We start from the raw sequence: 21,172 nt of genomic DNA on the forward strand, positions 1-21,172 counted from the left end.
AACCTAAAAGAGAAACTTTTTTAATCATTAACTCATGTGATTGCATAAACTTCTTAAATTTCTTACCATATCTAGTAAAAATAAATTTTTCGTGTAATATTTATTTTACATTTTAAACCAAAGGGAAATTGATGCAAAGTAAAGTGAGATTTAATAACCAAATATGGAATGATTTGGAGTTAGATATATTGTCACATGGTGTCACATGGGGTAATGATTACAAAGGTTTATTTTTTAAGTATGAAATTTTCACTTCCTTCCCTTTAATTCCCCTTGCAACCAACGGAGCCTAAATAAAAATCTATGATAGCATACTTGCACATTTTCCACGATGTGTTTGGCTACAATACTTGGTTTTTTCTCCCTTTTTAGGGCATATTCTCAATGTAACCATGCACCGATTACATGGAACTGTCACCAAAAAATTAATATCATAGTTCTTTTTAACCTTTACACAACAGAGGAATTAAGGTATTTTAGATAATCGAGAAGTCTGGCTTACATCAATTTAACATCAGTGTCATAATAATGCTTTGTCTTTTGAAAACAAGTAAACTACTATTAAAGACAAGCAAAGGAATTTGGTAAGGACAAATGTTTGTTAGATCAATGTCTAACAAACAAGTCTTATGGGATGGGGCATATCTTTTGGAGACATTCTTTAGTGGTGTCTCTTCCTCTCTTATATAAAGAGAGGTCTTGCTCATTCTCTAACAATTGTTTTTTAAAACATCTTTAGAAGCATTTTTAGTGTATGTTTTTCTTTTCCCCAAATCTATCAGACAATTTTTAGACAAACCAATTCTATCATTCCAATTTATTTCAAACACTTAAATGAATTGTCTAGTGGTTATTTGGAAGCAGAGCACATTGAGTTGGGATCAACATTTAATTTGGTAAACTATACTTCAGATCTCTTCCTTTATAAGAGAATTAATTGTAATGACACAACAATTTTTGACAATAATAATGTTGATATGGTAGGTTTTTCCTCCGTTAATTAATGATGACTTGTTATTTGATGCCCAATTTAGGCCGAGGTATCGGTGTTCAGCATGGTAGTTTTTTCGGTTTTGACTGATTTTCCCTCCTGTTGATGGCATTGCTGAAGGTGGGAAGGTAAATCTTGCTTAATCTGTAGTTGTATCTGACTTAGCCCAGTTTTTCTGATGTAATTTCTTTTTTTCTTTCTTTTTTAATACAAATGATACTCTTAGAGAGAGGAAAAAAAAAAAAAGGATTCCAAAATAAATTGAAATTTAATATATTTTAAAATTAATTACATCATTCTGTGAAACAATAATAACAAAAATTTTCACTTTAGGCTATGTTTGGAAGCCAAGAAAAGAAAAGAAAAAAATATAATAAGAAAAAATTCATAATGAGCCAATGATAGATTTATGTGTCTATCTCTCTCCTCAAATTTAAAATTTTTTGAATTTTTTTCTTTTCTTTTCTTTTTTCGCCTTCTAAACATAGCCTTAGTATTAATTTTATTTTTTTAACTTTCGTTCCCTTTGTTTCCTTTGCAACCAGACAGAACCTAAGTTGCAAGGTTGGAATTCAGCAGTCACAGTCTTAAGACCTAAATGTCTCTATCAAACAAAACCACAAAATTCACTCTTGAAAGACAAAACTCCAAACTTTTCTTCATTGCTGTCAAACCTTTGCAATCACATTCTTTCAAAACAATATTGGCATTCTGAGAAATCAAGAAAAATATAAATATATTAAGATCACCAAAATTGCAACAAGAATTGCCTCAACAGAAATCCTCAACCCCATAATAACCAACAAGACACTCTTAATGACCACCAACCATTATCTTGTTTACTTCTCTTCCTTCAAACAAAATTGGAAGTTAAATAAACGCTTGTAATATACACGGGAAGGTTCCCTAAAAGGTACTCCCATTTGGTTAGGAAGGGTTGGTTGAGTTTATTTGAGGGTTTCCTAAAAGGGTAGTGTATTTTTCAACTCCAGAGAGTTGATGATGTATGAGTAACAAAGAGTAATCTCAGCTTTGAAATCAAAGAAAGAGTAAGAGCATACAATTTTAACTCATTCACATTCAAATGTTCAATCAACATGCCATAGGTATTAATCACCAGAGTCAAAAATTGAAGGACCATAGTAAGCCATTATTATTAAATACTTGAAAGGCTGCCAAGATAAAGGATAATACTATTTGTAACAAATTTCTATCAAAATATCTGAATCGTAGGGAGGAATATGGAACTTCATATACGAGATAAGATCTCACCTTCACTCGAAGCAAATCACTTACAATGATTAAGCAGCAGTAGAATGGAATTTATCTTTAGAAGATTGAAATTGGAAAGTGTTTTTCCTTTAGATTATTTGAATCCAACCTAATTTAGGGCCATGCCTACCTTTCGATTATTTTTTTCCTTTTTAAACATAACCACCCCCCTCCCCTTCAAAAAAGTACAACTACTTGTCCAGGAATTGATACAACCTTGATATAGATTGGACTCAAATAAGGTCGAATTGAATCATAAACTCTTGCAATTGCCAGCTAAACTATAAAATGGGAATAACTCAAGATCAACTTACCTCCATTACATGATCTAAACTTTCTTTTTCCTAGTTTATTCATAAGCATTAAGTGGATAAGACAACACAATAACTTCATAGATAATAAATTCAGAATCAACATCTAATCATGTGTAATTGCTTCTTTTTATTTTTTATTTTTTTTTATCACCGAATATTATCAGGGACCCGGGGCTGGGCCCCTAAACATTATTAATTGGAAATATAAAAAAAAAAAAGAATACAAGAGGGGACATAGCCTCCTTACCGCCCTAATCACACAAAAAAACTAAACAAGAACTAAATTATTGAAGGATCAAAATTCAAACCGCATCATCTAAACCATCATTGTTGATGTATAGTTTCTTTCTGTTGATTGATTCTTTCTTCAAGAAATTTTTTCCGAATTAACTCTAGTGCCTTCACAACATCGTTCATGTCCATACGTAATCTTGGCGATTCCATGGAGCATTGGAGTGCAATTTCAATTAATGGTGTGGATGGAGGCTTACTTTTGATCTTCTTATCCAATAAGCGTAAGAAAGGAAGGTATAAAAAAAACCAAGAAGCGCACGATTAAAGATTCTAAAAGCATTGGACATTCCTTGTTTTGTAGATCGGGGTTGTGCATAGGCAAATGTAAATCCTCTATTCCCCACAAAGCTTATCATTTCCATTCACCAAAATTACACTTGCATTTCTAAAAATTTCTTTTGTTGGTACATCCAAAAATTATTGAAGGATAGTAGATCTATGGTTGTCCGATAAGTTGTTGTGTGAGAGATCTAAATCTTGAAGGCCCTTCAAAAGAGTCAATGATTGAGGAATTGTCCCTTGAAAGAAATTACCCCTCATATAAAGATTTATCAAACTATTGCAATCACCAATGGAGGAGGGGATTTCTCCAGACAATCTATTGTTGGAGATATCTATATTAGAAAGACTCTTCAAGTTACCAATTTCTATTGGTAGGGAACCGACTAGAGAATTATAAGATAAATCAAGATAAAATGATAAGGAGGAAAGAAGAAAGAGTTGATTAGGTATCTGACCACTGAGACTATTATTAGAAAGGGTTAGGATTTGTAACTGTTGACAATTTCCAATGCTGGAAGGAATGCTTCCATTCAAATTGTTGGAATCTAAATGGAGTTCATACAAAAGAGTGAGATTTCCTACAGAAGAAGGTATTTGTCGTGAAAGTTCATTTAAAGCAAGTATAATCTTTGAAGCTTCGGAAGTTTCCCTATAACAAATGGAATATTACCTTCGAGAAAGTTCTCCTCAATGCCCAATCCAGTTAAGTTGACGAGATTCTCAATCACAGAAGGAATAGTTCCATATATTTGATTCCTTCCCAAATAAAGCACTGAGAGCTGTGTTGAGAGATTGGCTTTGACATTCGGAAGGGGACCCTTAAAACCATTAATTTGTAGGGACAAAACATTTAGATTTGTACAATTGAGCAAAGAATTTACAAAATCCAAATCATTAGCTTCCCCAGTTCCACATTGATTACCATCAATATCGAATGTTTGAAGGTTTTGAAGATTTTCAAAGTTATTAGGGACGGGTCCAACAAAACTGTTTTGATCGAGATAAAAAAGCTCGAGTGTTGAAATATTGGCAATCGAATTCGGAATGGTCCCTGAGAAAAGGTTTTGTCCAAGTATTAGTACTTTGAGATTTGGAAGAGTGAGACCTATGTCTCGTGGGAGACTCCCATGCAGTTGGTTTTGTTGGAGATTAAACATTTGAAGAGATGAAAGATTGTATAGTGAGAGAGGGACCATACCAGATAGGTTGTTTCTACCAATTGCTAGAATATATAAGTTTGAAAGCTGACCAAGGGATTTTGGAATGGTTCCCTGCAGTGCATTTCCGTCCAAAGAGAGATCTTGAAGGGAGGAAAGGTTCCCAAAAAAAGCTGGTATTTCTCCTGTCAAACCATTACCACTAATAGTTATTACCTCAAGCTTTGACAAAGATGTAAATGGTTCACCTGAAATCTTCCTGACAAGATTGTTATTGTTGAAGTAAATTTGTGTTAGACTAGTGCAGTTGGCCAAGCTGGAAGGAAGTTCTCCTTCAAGAGTGTTGTTTTCAAAACTAATGAGTTGTATGCTAATCAGATTACCCATCTCTTGGGGGATTCTGCCATGGATGCTATTCTCTCCCATGTTGAGATGTTGCAGAAAAGTGAGATTCCCTATGGAAGGAGATATGTTACCTCCCAAGCCCTTCCCTTGTAAATCCAAGCTGATAACCCGTTGTTGTTGAAGATTGGAACATACAATCCCTACCCAGTTGCAGAAATGGATGGAATTGTTCCAAGAACTTAGTGTTCCATATGGATCATTAATTATTTGCTTCTTGAACTCCAGCAAAGCAAGTCGTCGATCGGTCTCGTTGTTCCCTACTACAATCTTTCCACCATCGATTAATGATTCTACTAACCTCAATGAACTACCAAAGAGGAGAATATTGAAAAGTACTAGAATACGCTGAAGTGCCATTAGAATAAAATTTTGGAACACAAATGCATGGCAGAAACCTGCTATACTGTGTTAATGATGCGTTGGGGAGAAAGCAAGTGTCCTATTTAAAGTATAGTGCTAACCAAACAACAGCAATATTCACCCAAACGCTAGGGTGTAGAAGTAAAGTCTTTCGCCTTATTACTTGCACCATTTTTTTTAATGAGAGTATTACTTAAACCAGGCATGCTTCTTTTTTTCTTTTCTTTTTTTTGTGGCGAAAGACTATGTGCTTCATGGCATTTATAATATGGAATTGGATTTATCCCTTTCAAAGTGCTTTCATACATAGCGTCAAATTTCTGATAATGTTATTATTGTACGTGAGATATTTCACTCTCTCAATCATAAGAATGGAAAAGGAGGATTTGTAGCTATTAAACTTGATATGGTCGAAGCCTATGATCGTCCAGAGTGGAGATTAATTTGTGATGTGTTTAAGTTTTTGGGCTTTGGTAATAGGTGGAGTGACTTTATCTTAAATCTAATTTCATGCCCCTCATTTTTTATTAAATTGGATGAAAACCCTTTTGGTTCTTTTAAGGCTTCAAGTGGTATTCGACAATTAAGGGTGTCCTTTAGGGATGTTTAGAGGCATTAAGGTGGCTCGGATAGCTTTAGAAATTTCACATTTGGAGCAACTTTGCATTTCTTTTCGTTTCTATGAATAGTTCTGATAAACTACTCCTAAAGTGGTTTTTTTTGTTTTTATTATAACTTGTTATTTTATTTGGCAACATTGAAACTACTAAAGTGATTTTTTTTGTGTTTTTTTATTATAACTTGTTATTTTGATTCACTTGACCATAACAAATAGGCAACATTTTGTTTTAAATGTTTTGAATGGTGACACTATAAAGTTTGCCATTTTCTAATTTTAAGGTACCCTTTCTTTTATTATAAATGAAAAAGTGGATTTATGAAATAAACAACAATTTGAATTGAAAACTAAATGAGGAGTTTGTGGCAATTGGAGAGACCGTAAACGTGGATGATATTCTAGCTAGGTAGGGTCCATTACCGATTTTCATAGTGATTTTATGTATTTTTTGTAAGGTGAGCTGATCCCTCGCTGATGGCTTTGTCAAGGTGGGGGCTGCTCTCTTTGTATTTTCCACTTTTCTTAATCTATCTTTATTGACCCTTAAGCGAAAAAAGGAACCATAAACGACATTAACTTATTATTAAGTTCAGAGCAGGGGAGGTATACGTTTTGTAGTTGTGTAATTTGGTTATGATATTTCTTGATGGATAGCTTCTGCCTTTAGACAACACAATTTAGTCACATCCTCGAAAAAATATAAACTCTCAAAGTCATGTTGAATGCGACACTGACGGCTGAAAAATTGAACTTTGATAGATAATTTTGGAAGAATAATAAAAAACAGGAATCGGAGAGGGATAGGTACACTAGCAATATACGGTATGTTAACATCCTATGTAGGAAAGAAAGATATAGACACATAGGGTACTAGCATATCGTCACTAGCATACCCAGCCTATCTACGGACGTTTATAGTGTACTTGATCCACAGACGTATATGGAGGACATACAACTGATCTAGCTTTAGATGCATATTTTAGTATCTTCCATAAACAATTAAGGATGATCTTCCATAGCACTATGATGAGTGAAATAGATTGATTCACTATGACTTTTTTGCCCATATTTTTAATTCATATTATTCAATATTTTGAGGTTAGTTATAGGAATTTCACCAAAAAGAAAAAATTGTACCAAATCCCTACGTGGGCTCCCCTTCTCCGCTCCGGCCTCCCCCTGTCTCTCTCTCTCTGTCTCTCTCTCTCTCTCCTCTGCTTTGAATACCGTAGCCACATTCGCGGTATTTTGGTCATGGGAAGGAGGCAAGTAGTAGTAAGCCACAAAGTCGATCATTAGACCATCGGAGTGACAGATGGTGGGTGTATTGAAGAGCAGGTTCAATACATTTTGATTCTTCCCCTAGAATGCTATTCTATGGCATTTGGAAAAAAAAAAAAAAAAAAAACAAACATTTTGGATTGCAATTGTATTTTCCATTAATGCAAAGACTTGTAGAAGGTTTGGTGTAAATAATACTAAAAACCAGTGAAAGAATCACAGAAATTAGAATCCATAAGCAGCCTAATATCTATTTCCCATTAAAATAATCACTCCAGATTGAACGAAATCCACTACAGCCTATACCCGAATTGTTGTCTCCTCCAATTCGTTGCCCCCTCCAATCCTCCAATTCCTCACATGGGGGCAGAAATGACCACCCTATCCCTGCCTGAAAACTCTGCTCAAGATGGGATCCACTCCTCCCTATTAAAGGAATTGGAGGTGCCTAAAAATTGGAGGTAATAATTATTCGTCCATACCCTCTACTGCAACAAACGAAACCTTTTGGGATCCGACTCCTCTACTTCCAAGGTAGGCAGTACTTTCGTGCACCCAGCTTTACCCACCATACAAGGTGGGTGGAAAGTACCGTCTTACCCCCGCTCGGGTAGGGGGCTCAGGCAGGGGCAAGGCGATACTTTCCACCGCCTTGTATATGGGGCAAAGCTGGGTGCACGGAAGTACAGCCCTCCTTGAAAGTAGAGAAGTCTCTTCCAACCTTCTGGCGGCCTACCCCCGCTCTGCATTGAACGAATTCCACTGAGCTGCATTACAAAGTTTGTTCAAAAGATTCCTATAGTTTAGAGACCCCAGCCCCTACCACTAAAACCCCCTTCTGCACCATTCCGTTCGATGATTGTTGGCAGCAAGTGAAACCCACTTTCCCATGCTAGAGTCTGATGGGCTTATGTTAAATGTACAAGAAAAAGGACCCCAATTCTTCCAATTTGAGTATCCTTCGTATCACATGGATTCGTCCATGTTCCTTGTTATAAGTGAGAATCTTTCTCCAACTGCTACCTCAAAATGAATTTGGAAAATCTTTCACATGACAATGTGACATTGTATTGAGTGACATGTGTCATATCTCTTTTGTTTTGTTTGTGCATTTTTTTTAAAGGAAGAAAACCTCTGTCTGGGGGAGTGTGGCCTACGCCAACATTCCCATGAGTCTGTCTCTCTCCTCCCATGTCAAAAGACATCTCTGCCCCCTTGTTTTAAGGGGGAGAGAGAAAGACACATGGGAGTGCGTGTAGGCCACACTCCTGTACAAAAAATTGATTTCCTTTTTTTATTAAAGCATATCATGTAATCACGTCCGGTACCTGGCGTAGGTACTAATTTTCTACAAATTTGCATCGAAATCAGCCATGACAAATCCTAATTCTAGACATTTCAATCAAAATGATTCTAGGATTTTTCTTACCAGATCGCTGTGTTTTCATATTTGAGGGGGAATTCTAGGGTTTCTAAGACTGATTCTAATCAATTCCAATCCCATTGGCGCTGATCGATTCGAGCTACTCAGCAGACATCCATAGGACATGCTCGCATTTTGAATGGCATTTGAGAAAGGAAGAGAGAGATAGGACCTGAAAGAAAGTGGAGGAGAAGCCGGCCCAGAGGAAAGCACCGAGGGCGATAACGTGAGCTCTGTTGTGATGGATGGCGAGGTAGGCTGCGATTGGGTAGCAGAGGGACTACACAATGGATCGGACGAGGGTGAGAGAGCAGAGGCCAGTTGGGTCCAGTGTGGAGGGCGACCCCAACTTCCTTGTACACACCTGGGAGCAGTGACTCTTCTGCTCTCTCCATGATACCCGCCAGGTTTACAAGCATCAATGTTACTGGGGTTTCGCAGAGGGGTTTCACAGAGGGGTTTCGGCGGTGGTGGTGGTGTTGGCAGTGGTGGTGGTGATGGAAGAGTGGTGGCGATGATGGTAGTGCTGGCGGAAGAAGAAGAAGAAGCAAAAGGGAATGTAGGGGAGGACAAAATTGGGAAAGTAGGGGAGGGCAAAATTGAAATATAATTATATTAAGGGCATTTTGGGGTTTTAAAAATTATGTACATGCCACATCATCACTTAATGGCGTTTTTTAACGGTTAAGGTATGGTTAAAAATGGCACAGACACCCCCTATTTGACCAAGTATGGTAAGTTTCTGAGATATTGGAGACTTTTAGGGTGTCTATGAAATTTTCCCTAGAATCTTTATAAAGTAGGGGAGGGAATTGTCATTTTTCAAAACTTGGATACTAAATTGATATTAAAAAAAACTTAGAGGAGAGGGGATGATATTTTCCCATTTTTTAATGCATAAAACTCCACAAGACAAATAGCTTTCACCCAAAATCTTCCTCAACATCTCAAGTTATTTACAGAACAAAATTGACATCCAAATTTGCCCTTAAGAATTTGAATTTAGGGGAAAGACAATGAATAGGAGATCCCATGTCTCATTCCCACTGATGAAAATAAATTAAAAGAAGAGAACCTTTTGCATGGTGAGTTACTTTCATGATTTATCAGTCTGTCGATAGAACTCATTTATCAGTCTGTCGATAGAACTCAAAATGATTTTAGACAAATCAATTCTATCATTCCAATTTATTTCAATCACTTTAATGAATTGCCTAATGGTAATTTGGAAGCAAAGCAAATGGAGTTGGGATCAACATTTAATTTGAGAAACTGTACCTCAGATCTCTTCCTTTATAAGAGACTTAATTGGAATGACAAAGCAAATTTTGACAGCAATAACATCGATATTGTTCTAAACAAAGGGATTGCAAAGTATAGTGAAATTTAATATATTTTAAAATTAATTACGGTTCTCTTTGGTACGATTTCTATTTGTATTTATCTAACCTATTTCTATTTTTCCAAGTATTTGGTATAGTTTATGAACCTCATTTCTATTTATTACAAATTAAAATAAATTAAAAATCACAAATATCTGAACAGCTATTTGTGATTTATTGCTAAAACTATTTGTCGTTGTTTATACGGAAAGTTGCAAACCTCTAATGAGCACGTGCTGATAACAGACCATATTTAGGGGTAATATTGTCATTTCGATCTATTCTATAAAAATACACATTGAAAGCCTCATCTTCCTCATTTTCGTGTCTCTATCTCACACAGATCGGGAAAAATAATCTCCTCCAGATTTTGCCCGGTCCAGTTCCCCAATTCTAATAGGGGATGGTGGACCCCATCCGGGCAGAGTTTGGACAGGGGTAGGATGGCCATTCCAGTTTCCTTTGTTAGAGGAATTGGGGAATTGGACCGGCAGAGAATTGGAGGTGATAAAGATCCCACAGCAAAGGATCTTGCTCCAGGTCCTCGAAGGACTGAGCTGGGCAGCAAAACCAGCACCTCTGTTATGGTTTTGTCTATACTCAGTTGGTCTTATGACATCTTCTTCCTCCTCGCCTGCAAAGGATACGATAGCAGAATGAAGGGGCGGTGATGAGTGTGAGATGCTAATCGAGTTCAATGGGTAGATCAAATGAAGAGGAGGCATCAGATCTAGACGATCCCAACTACCTGACGCAGAATCAAATTCATCATCATCATCCTCTAGTATTATATGCGTACCCAAATTTTTGAACGTATAATACTCCCGTCCCCGTAGTTTTTTGTATTTTTATAAAAAAAATGTGTTTTCTAATCGATCGAGTATTATACTCGTATAATACACGTATTATACAATTTTTTTTTAAAAAAAAAAACCCAAAATATTAGAATTTAGGGAAACGATTTCACTTTCGCTTTCGTCCCTTTCGATTTGCGTTGAACATCCAACCGTAGCAAGCAACGAGAGTTGCCCTCCATCTCCAATCATCTTCCCCATCTCCGTTCAACAAAGCGGCACTTAAGTCTTGTACTCTCCTCTTGTTTCTCCTCGGTCTTTGAACTTTGATGGTAGTAGTGAAGCAAATGAATCAGTGTGATATTGGCGAAACGGCTCAATCTCTATTCTATTTTATTCTTGTTTTTCGTCTCTTGTAGCTAATGTGTACAGTGGAGATCCATATCCGGAACTCTCCTCTTGTCTTGTGTTGGTTAATTAGTGGAACTCACCCCCTTCACAAGAACACATCAGTTAAAAATATATGGTTATCTCATTGTAGATAGAAAGAAATGTAATGTTGGAAGAATGATTTAATGATAAGGTAATCAACTTGCTCATCTCATTTTCAGACAATCTACATTCATTTCTTGTAGATTATTGAAATTTTGGTATGTTAAATGATAATCTTAGAGATGTTATATAACATATTATATTATTGTGTTTATTTTAGTTCATAAAATCATGATATTATTTTGTTTATTATGTGGTGAATGCATGTTATATAATGAATATATGTCCGTTTTTTTAAAAGTATTATTGCCGTCTATGCCGTATTATATCCATATTAAACACGTACCGTATTATTACCGTATGCGTTTTATGAAGCCGGATTTTTGAAAAGTATTATTACCGTCTAGTCCGTTTAATTACCGTACGTATCCGTTCCCGTTCAATTGCCGTTCCCGAACTTACTAACTAAGGTGGCAACTTCACCTCTCGGCCGGCGACCCAGAACATACGGCAATTGCTGATCCGTTGCGCGGAGCTTGTGTCTCGATCTGATATGACCGCTGCTCAACGCCTCGTCTCCCTAATCTCCTCCAACGCTTCTCCATACGGCGATTCCAGTACTTTCAGATTGGTGCAATAGTTCGCTAGGGCTCTTTCCTTCCGCCTGAATCGGCACCACTCGCAACCCCCTTGGGCGGCACCAATTTGTTGAGCTTGTCATCAAGAGCGACCACCACCGCACCTTTTACTACTGATATCATTCTCGGCACCAATTTGTTCAGGGATCGGATGCTTCTGAGGTGTCTCAAAGAACACAGCAAAGAGGAGGGAGTTGATACTGCGAAGCAGAGGCAGTCGCAGGAGTAGACGAGGAGGAAGAAGATGTCATGAGCACAAGATGGCTGAATTTTCACCCTACACCAAAATGGAAAGAATATATGGCTAATGTGGGAAGATCCTTAGTGCCCAGAGAGTGTTTGAATAAATGTCAGAATGAAGGAATCCCATGATATAAAATAGTAGACGTTATAGATTTAAAGAATATATTATATAAAAAAGAATTTCCAAATCTGTTTTTTTATTATATAATATATTATACAAATGGTAACCAAACGATTATAATTTGTAGACCATAATATATTGTCACAAATGATTTATATTGTCACAAATGATTTTTCAAAAATAGATAATAAATATAAATACAAATCATACCAAAGATTGTTACATCATTCTGTGTTACAATGTTAACAAAAAATTTCCCTTTAGTATTGATTTTATTTTTTGGACTTTCCTTTCCTTTATTTCCCTTGCAATCAAATAGAACCTAAAGGCCCTCTTTGTTTGACCGATAAAAAGAGGAGGGGGGGGGGGCTTGTGAGTGTGGGTCTCACATATTGTTGGTTGGTTAGACAAGAAAAGTAAATAATGGAATATATATTTTGTAGTGGTATGAGATATACTAGGAGAGAGAGGAAATGGATACGAGTTGGGATTCTATGGGAAAGAAACGGAATAAGAGGAGAGAGATACTCAAAAGTAATTTTTTCCCGAATAATGCCAAAGTCCTGTCAAATTGGTAGGACTTTGAAAATGAATGGGGTGGGAAAAAGAAGGATGCCACCTCACTAGACACAAATAATTGCATTAATGGTAGTTTGTGCGAAACAAATAAGTTTTTCACCCTTTTTCATCTTTTGCACTTTTATCCATCAAACAAAAAGGATCAAAAAACAGACAAAACCACAAAATTCACTCTTGAAGGACAAAACTCCAAACGTTTCTTCAATGTTGTCAAACCATTCACACAACAAAAGACCCTCCACCTGCAATCACATTCTTCCAAAACAATATCGATAATCTGAGAAATTTCCCTATCGTTATTAAATAGATAGGCAAGAAAAATATAAATATATTAAAATCACCAAAATTACAACAAGAATTGCCTCATCAGAGAAATCCTCAACCCTACAACAACCAACAAGACACTCTTAATGACCACCAACCATTATCTTGTTTACTTCTCTTCCTTTGGACAAAATTGGATGGTAAATAAACGCTTGTAATATACACGGGGAGGGTTTCCTACAAGGTACTCCCATTTGGTTAGGATAAGGCTTAGTTGAGTTGATTTGAGGGTTTCTTACAAGGGTAGTGTATTTTTCAACTCCAGAGAATTGATGATGTATGAGTAACAAAGAGTAATAATCTCAGTTTTGAAATCAAGGAAAGAGTAAGAGTACACAATTTTAACACATTCACATTCAAATATTCAATCAACATGCCATAGGCATTAATCACAAGAGTAAAAAATGTTAGGACCATAGTTAGCCATTATTATTAAATACTTGAAAGGCTGCCAAGATAAAGGATAATAATATTTAGGGCAAATTTCACGGACATCTTCTATAACTATTCGAAATGGCAAGTACACCTTAAATTTTATCAAAATATCAACCTTCCCCTGACGTTAAGCAAGGTTACCCCCAAAATTAAAATGTTGATTTTACCCTCTTAGTAATTAAATAAGGGTTTTTTACAATTACCATTCCAAAATCTTTCATATTTACTATTACCCCCCCAAAAAAACTTTGAAACAACTGTTACCCTCCCTTGTTGCATACTAATAACTAACTGATCCCTACCGTTACAGACCCGTAACGGAGGGGGTTAATCGTGAGAGTGTGCCGTTGTCATAAATTTTTTAGGACTAAAATGCCCTTTTTGGGATGGTAATTGTAAAAAACTCCCACCCCACAAAGATTACATTTGACTATTTTGAACCCTAAAATTGGAATCACGTCGGATGAAATTTCAATTTCGATCTATATCAAAATATTCTTCGAAAAAATTATTACCAAGCTATGCAAAGTAGTGATGGTAGATAATATTCCTAATTCTCTACGGTTTCTCTCTCTTCTGTAATCCATATCACATTCCCCGGTCTCGAAGAGTATCAAGATTCCGACTGTTGCACCAATCTGTTGTCAGATCTCCGGCAAACTCCGGCAGTTTCAAGGCAAAAACTCAACCTTGAGGAGCAGAAGAAAGGACCATTGGATTGTTTTCTTGTCTCTTGATTTAAGAGCAATAATGGCTGGTTCTGGAAAGGTGGAATTGGAGGGAGGCGTACTCTCGGAGGCACTGAACGATCTCTTCACAAGCGTATCCACTATGATCAAAGGCGACTTACTGGGTACCAGTAACCTGCTTGAACTTTTAGAGAAGATGAATCTTAGGGTGGCTGAGGAATACAAGGGTTATGGAGATGTCGCTTCTGTTTTTAAGGGTTTTCGTAGAGCAGTTGAAGGCCAAAAATGGAAGCTTTAATGAGTATGTGCAGCAGATCGATTTGATAGAGAAGCAAGTCATGGAATTTGAAGTTGTTATCTCAATGCTTGATAAATATGTGTCCTTGTTGGAATCCAAAGTACAATTTGCCTATCAGAATCCATCATCCTAAGAATGGGAGTTCCGTGTTCGGGGAGAAGAAGAAAAAAAGAAAAGAAAAGCGTTCCGTTTTCGTCTCAAAACTACCCAGATCTTGAAATGCTTTCTTCTTCATCTCCCACTTTGCTTCGTTAACAGTTTGGGTGCTTTGCAATTTCATCTATGAAGAATTAACCCTGTTTTTGGAATTAAATCTCAGGGATTCGGCTAGATTTGTTAATGTTAGTTCGACAGGTTTGTTCATGGTTATAATTCGAGCCCAAGTCACCGTTCACCAGTTGGGTCTAATTTCCTCGGATCACTGAATGTCATGGTTGTCTCTCTCTTTTCTAAGGAGCTCTTGAAAGTGGTTTCAAACTCTGCAACTCGAAGAAGAAGGAGAAGAAGAAGGATAAGAAGAAAGAGAAGAGATGGTGATGGGGTGGGAGTTTTTTACAATTACCACCCCAAAAAGGGCATTTTGGTCCTAAAAAATCCGTGACAACAGCACACTCTCATGACTAACCCCCTCCTTTACGAGCTTGTAACGGTGGGGGTCAATTAGTTATTAGTATGCAACATGGGAGGGTAACAGTTGTTTCAAAGTTTTTGGAGGGCAATAATAAATATGAAAGATTTTGGGGTGATAATTGTAAAAAACCCTTTAAATAAAAATTACTAAGATTCTAACATCTTCCCAAATCGAACTTCCTCATCACCACCATTGTCTCTCCGACCGCCACTGATTTTACTTGTACAGGTTATCTCACCACCACCACCACCTTTCTTCCCGTTACTGCCCCCACTGATTTTAGTGCTCTGAAAGCTGGTGATGGAAGAAGAGTCTCTGCTGAAGCACTGCAATGGCTTAGGCAAGCTGTGGGCGTCGTCGTATAGAAAGCCATTACCAACTATTTTCGCTCCTCTCCTCACTGCAACAGCTAAGTCGCCGTAGCCGGAGCAGATGATGGCCTCCTTTTCTTTTAAGCTTGCTCCACTGGTTGTAGGTGAAGATGGGTCCTATTTGGTTCATCTTCTCCTCCCTTCTGGTTCCCCCCTCCCTCCCCCACCACCAAATTCTTTCTTTTTCGATTTTTTTTGGTCTCGGCTCTTCTTCTATCTTCTGAATAGAAATAGTATGAATTGATGGAGGTTGGTTACAGTTGAGGCATACTGTTTTAAGATCATGGGTTCTTACAGGAAAGCTAAGCTTGTTGTTGATGCCTTCCGGGGCTTCGCTTCGAGGATCGTAACCCGAGCTCCGATTGGAGAGGCAAGCCAGGGATTCAAGCGCCAGCCTCATTCTTCGATTTTTAGAACTGGGAACGCTAGGACTTTTGGCCTTTCTGGTTCATCCTTGATTTCTTGGAGAACAAATCTTCAAATTGGAGGGAAACAGAGTCATCACCTTCCCTTTCTTGGTGGTGGGAAGAGATTCTACTACGTAGATCGGTATCGAGTTCAGCATTTCAGACCCAGAGGCCCTAACCGATGTTTCCAGAAACCACGGATCGTGCTCGTTGTTGTTCTTGTCAGTTCGGCTGTGTTGATTACTGTTTACTTTGGGAGTTTGGAGACAATTCCTTATACAAAACGGAATCATTTCGTGCTTTTGCCGAAGAGGATTGAGAAGCAGATTGGAGAAACTCAGTTTCAGCAGTTGAAGGCTGAGTTCAAGGGAAAGATCCTTCCTGCTATACACCCTGAGAGAGTTCAGTTGCAAATGCCTCTGCTTCATCTCACTGATAATCAACTGGGTATCTTCCAATCGCCCAAACCCTCTTTCTACGTTCCTCTCTGGTTTGTATTTGGGATATTGGGGATTTAACCTTAAGGGTATAATAGGAAGTTCACCCTATGGTAAGGGTAATTTTGTCATTAGAAAAGAGTTAACAGCCACTTAACTGTACAGACCTAACGGAGTGGACTAAATTGAAATAAAAATATAAAATAAGGGTAATTTGTGCCATTTTGACAAAATTTAAGGTGTACTTGCCATTTTGAATAGTTATAGGGGGTGTCTGTGAAATTTGCCCTAATATTTGTAAGAGATTCCTATCAAAATATCTTAATCTTAAGGAGGAATATGGAGCTTCATATAAGAGATCGATAAGATCTCACCTTCACTCGAAGCAGACCACTTACAATGATCAAGCAGCAATAGAATGGAATTTATCCTTATAAGATTTAAATTGGAAAGTGTTTTTCCTTTAGATTATTTGAATCCAACCTAATTTTAGGGTCATGCCTCCTTTTCTATTATTTTTTTTCTTTTTAAACATAACCACCCCCTCCCCTTCTAAAAAATACCACTACTTGTCCAGGAATTGATACAACCTTGATTTAGATTGGACTCAAATAAGGTTGAAATTGAGTCTTAAACTTTGCAGTTGCCAACTAAACTATAAAATGGGAATAACTCAAGATCAACTTACCTCCATTGCATGATCTAAATTTTCTTTTTTGCCCATCAATTCATAAGCATTAAGTGGATAAGACAACACAATAACTTCATAGATAATAAATTCAGAATCAACATCTAATCATGTGTAGTTGCTTTCTATTGATTGATTCTTTCTTTAAGAAATTTTTTCCTCATTAACTGTAGTGCCTTCACAACATCGTTCATGTCCATACGTAATCCTGGCAATTCCATGGAGCAATGGAGTGCAATTCCAATTATTGACATTATGCAATCTTGCAATTTATGTATCCCATGAATAGGACCTTCAGTTTCGTTGATAACGTCCTCTTCAATTTCTTCACTTTGTTCTTCCATGTGTAGGATTTTTTGGATCTAAAATTTGCATCACGTGTACAGGTAAAGTTGCCTTTGCAAAGTTATGGAGATTTAAGTCATCAGTAAACATATGATCTATTGGCCTTTTTCCCGTGAACATCTCCAATAAAAGGATCCCATAGCTAAACACGTCCCCTTGTACAGGTACCCTTCCACCCATGCCATATTCTGAAATTTAATTAGAAACCACTCACTATTAATATAACAAAAATATATTTGCAATTGTTTTCAGATAATACACGAAATTATGGTCATAAATATCAAAATTGTGAACAGATTATTCAAAAGTATCCAGTTACATGATAATTTATTCGATTTGGGAATTGATTCTTTTGATTATGTTAAAAAAAATCCAATCTAAATTCGATCGAATTAAATATCAAGGTCCAATGCAATCGTACTCAATCAACTATTAAGAATAAGAATGTAACATGAATATTCAATAATAGTTGGATTGAAATATTAATCTAATAAAGAGGATCTTTTGAGTTGGGCCCTTTTTCTAAATCATCATTTGGGTCATTTTTAACATCCTATAGTGGGTTCTGATAAGAATATATAGAAACAACTTAGTAAAGGGCACTTAGATCTACAAAATCAAATTTATTATATCGATCACTCAAAATAGAACTGTAAAGTTTATTTGGTACCTGGAGCAGCATAGCCAATAGATCCTTTTATCTCAATGGTACTAGTTTGATCTTGGGATGAATTGTCATCAGCTTCTAAAAGTAGCCTCGCCAAACCAAAGTCACTGACATGTGCAATCATATCACTATCAAGTAGAATATTGCTTGGCTTCAAGTCACAATGAATAATTGCAACATAACAGTTGTTATGAAGGTAATCCAATGCAGAAGCCACATCAATTGCGATGTTTAATCTTTGAAGAAGGCTTAAATTCCTTGAATAATTATGTGCCTCAACCGGTAGATGCAACCAATCATCTAGACTCCCATTGGGCATGAACTCATAAACAAGGGCTTTGAAATCTTTGCCTTTTGGATCAAGACTTGAACAGGAAGTTAAAATCTTGACAAGATTTCGATGCCCAATGTTTCTTAATGCTTTGCATTCAGCAATAAAACTCTTGTAAACTCTGGGATTTTGAAGGTTCAGCACCTTGACTGCAACAATGGTTTCATCTTGGTCGATAATCCCTTTGTATACAGAGCCAAAACTACCGGAACCTATGAAATTAGCTGACGAAAATCCTTCGGTAGCTTTGAAGAGCTCTTTGTAAGAAAGCTTTAAGAACCGTTCACCAGTCAATGGTGTGGATGGAGGTTTACTTTTTGATCTTCTTATCCAATAGAGTGTAAGAAAGGAAGATATCAAAAGAAAACCAAGAAGCGCACCGATTATTGCCAAAACTATTCTAAAAGAATTGGACTTTTCTTGTTTCGTAGATCTAGGGGTTGTGCATGTAGGCAAATGTAAATCTGCTATTCACCCACAAAGCATATTATTTCCATTCACCAAAATTGCACTTGCATTTTCAAAGATTCCTTTTGTTGGTACATCCCCCTCAAGATTATTGAAGGATAAATTCAAACTCCGCAATATTAAAAGATTCTGTAGATCTATCGGGATTTGTCCTGATAAGTTGTTGTGTGAGAGATCTAAATCTTGAAGTCCCTTCAAAAGAGTCAATGATTGAGGAATTGCCCCTTGAAAGGAATTACCCCTCATATAAAGATTTTCCAAACTATTGCAATCTCCAATGGAGGAGGGGATTTCTCCAGACAATCTATTTTCGGAGATATCTATATTAGAAAGACTCTTCAAGTTACCAATTTCTATTGGTAGGGAACCGACCAGAGAATTATAAGATAAATCAAGATATAATGATAAGGAGGATAGAAGAAAGAGTTGTTTAGGTATCTGACCACTAAGGCTATTATTAGAAAAGGTTAAGAATTGTAATTGTTGACAATTTCCAATGCTGGAAGGAATGCTACCAGTCAAATTGTTGTAATCTAAATGGAGTTCATACAAAAGACTGAGGTTTCCTATAGAAGAAGGTATTTGACCAGAAAGTCTATTTAGAAGCAAGAATACTCTTTGAAGCTTTGGAAGTTTTCCTATACCAAATGGAATATTACCTTCGAGAAAGTTATCCTCCATGCCCAATCCAGTTAAGTTGACGAGATTCTCAATCCCAGCTGGAATGGTTCCATATATTTGATTCCTTCCAAAAAGAAATATTGAGAGCTGTGTTGAGAGATTGGCTTTGAAATTGGGAAGGGAAGCCTTAAAACCATTAAGTTGTATGGACAAAGAATTTAGATTTGTACAATTGAGCAAAGAATTTACAAAATCCAAATCATTAGCTGCCCCAGTTCCACATTGATTGTCATCAATAGTGAATGCTTGAAGGTTTTGAAGATTTCCTAGGTTGTTAGAGACGGGTCCAACAAAACTGTTTTGATCGAGATCAAAAACTTCGAGTGTTGAAATATTGGAGATGGAATTCGGAATGCTCCCTAAGAAAAGGTTTTGTCCAAGTATTAGTACTTGGAGATTTGGAAGATTGAGACCTATGTCTCGTGGGAGACTCCCATGCAGTTGGTTTTGTCGGAGATTAAATATTTGAAGAGATGAAAGATTGTATAGTGAGAGAGGGACCATACCAGATAGGTTGTTTCTACCAATTGCTAGAAGATATAAGTTTGAAAGCTGACCAAGGGATTCTGGAATGGTTCCCTGGAGTTCATTTCCTTCCAAAGAGATTTCTTGAATGGAGGAAATGTTTCCCAAAAAAGCCGGTATTTCTCCTGTTAAACCATTACCATTAATAGTTATTACCTCCAACTTTGTCAAAGATGTAAATGGTTCACTTGAAATCTTCCCGACAAGATTATTATTGTTGAAGTAGATTTCTCTTAGACTAGTGCAGTTGGCCAAGCTGGTAGGAAATTCTCCTTTAAGAGTGTTGTTTTCAAAACTAATGATTTGTAGGCTAATCAAATTACCCATCTCTTGGGGGATTGTGCCATGGAAGCTATTCTCTCCCATGTTGAGATATCGCAGAAAAGTGAGATTCCCAATGGAAGGAGATATGTTACCTCCCAAGCCCTTCCCTTGTAAATCCAAGCTGATAACCCGTTGTTGTTGAAGATTGGAACATGTGATCCCTACCCAGTTGCAGAAATGGATGGAATCGTTCCAAGAACTTAGTGTTCCATACGGATCATCAATTATTTGCTTCTTGAACTCCAGCAAAGCAAGTCGATCGGTCTCATTGTTCCCTACTACGATCTTTCTACCATCGGTAAATGATTCTACTAACCTCAATGAGCTCCCAAAGAGAAGAATATTTAAAAGTATTAGAATAAACTGAAGTGCCATCAGAATAAAATTTTGGAACACAAATGCAGAAACCTGCTATAATACTGTGTTAATGATGCATTGGGGTGAAAAGTAAGTGTCTTATTTAAAGTATAGTGCTAAGCAAACAACAGCAATATTCACCCAAACGCTAAGGTGTAGAAGACAAGTCTTTTGTCTTATTACTTGCTCCATTTTTTTTTTAATGAGAGTATTACTTAAGCTAAGCACGCTTCTTTTTTTCTTTTTTCTTTTTTCTTTTCTAGTGAATGATTATGCATGCTTCATGGCATCTATAATATTGAATTGGATTTATCCCTTTCAGACTGCTTTCATACATAGGTGTCAAATTTCTAAAATTGTTATTATTGCACGTGAAATATTTCACTATTATAATCATAAGAAAGAAAAAGGAAAATTTGTAGCTATTAAACTTGATATGGTCAAAGCCTATGATAGGCTAGAGTGGAGGCTAATTTGTGATGTGTTTAAGTTTCTTGAGTGGAGGCTATGTGATGTGTTTAAGTTTCTTATCTTAAATCTCATTCCA

At 36.8% G+C, this 21,172-nt stretch overlaps 3 protein-coding genes across 3 annotated transcripts; 1 reads left to right on the forward strand and 2 right to left on the reverse strand.

The window, feature by feature from the left end:
• Nucleotides 1–3,764: 3,764 nt before the first annotated feature.
• LOC122639052 (LRR receptor-like serine/threonine-protein kinase EFR) lies at nt 3,765–5,072 on the reverse strand. Its single transcript, XM_043831892.1, has one exon. It carries the CDS (start codon nt 5,070–5,072, stop codon nt 3,765–3,767), a length of 1,308 nt encoding a protein of 435 aa, XP_043687827.1.
• Nucleotides 5,073–15,678: 10,606 nt separating this feature from the next.
• Nucleotides 15,679–16,320, forward strand: LOC122639053. Its single transcript, XM_043831893.1, has one exon. The coding sequence runs from the start codon at nt 15,679–15,681 to the stop codon at nt 16,318–16,320; it is 642 nt and encodes a 213-aa protein (XP_043687828.1).
• Nucleotides 16,321–17,254: 934 nt separating this feature from the next.
• On the reverse strand, nt 17,255–20,643 carry LOC122639054 (putative receptor-like protein kinase At3g47110). The gene is made up of 3 exons (XM_043831894.1): nt 19,398–20,643; nt 17,943–18,734; nt 17,255–17,460 (listed from the first exon to the last, which is right to left on the reverse strand). Exons 1-3 carry the CDS (start codon nt 20,641–20,643, stop codon nt 17,255–17,257), a joined length of 2,244 nt encoding a protein of 747 aa, XP_043687829.1.
• Nucleotides 20,644–21,172: the final 529 nt, after the last annotated feature.

Source organism: Telopea speciosissima, chromosome 9 (genome assembly GCF_018873765.1).
Source record: "Telopea speciosissima isolate NSW1024214 ecotype Mountain lineage chromosome 9, Tspe_v1, whole genome shotgun sequence".
NCBI lineage: Eukaryota > Viridiplantae > Streptophyta > Magnoliopsida > Proteales > Proteaceae > Telopea > Telopea speciosissima.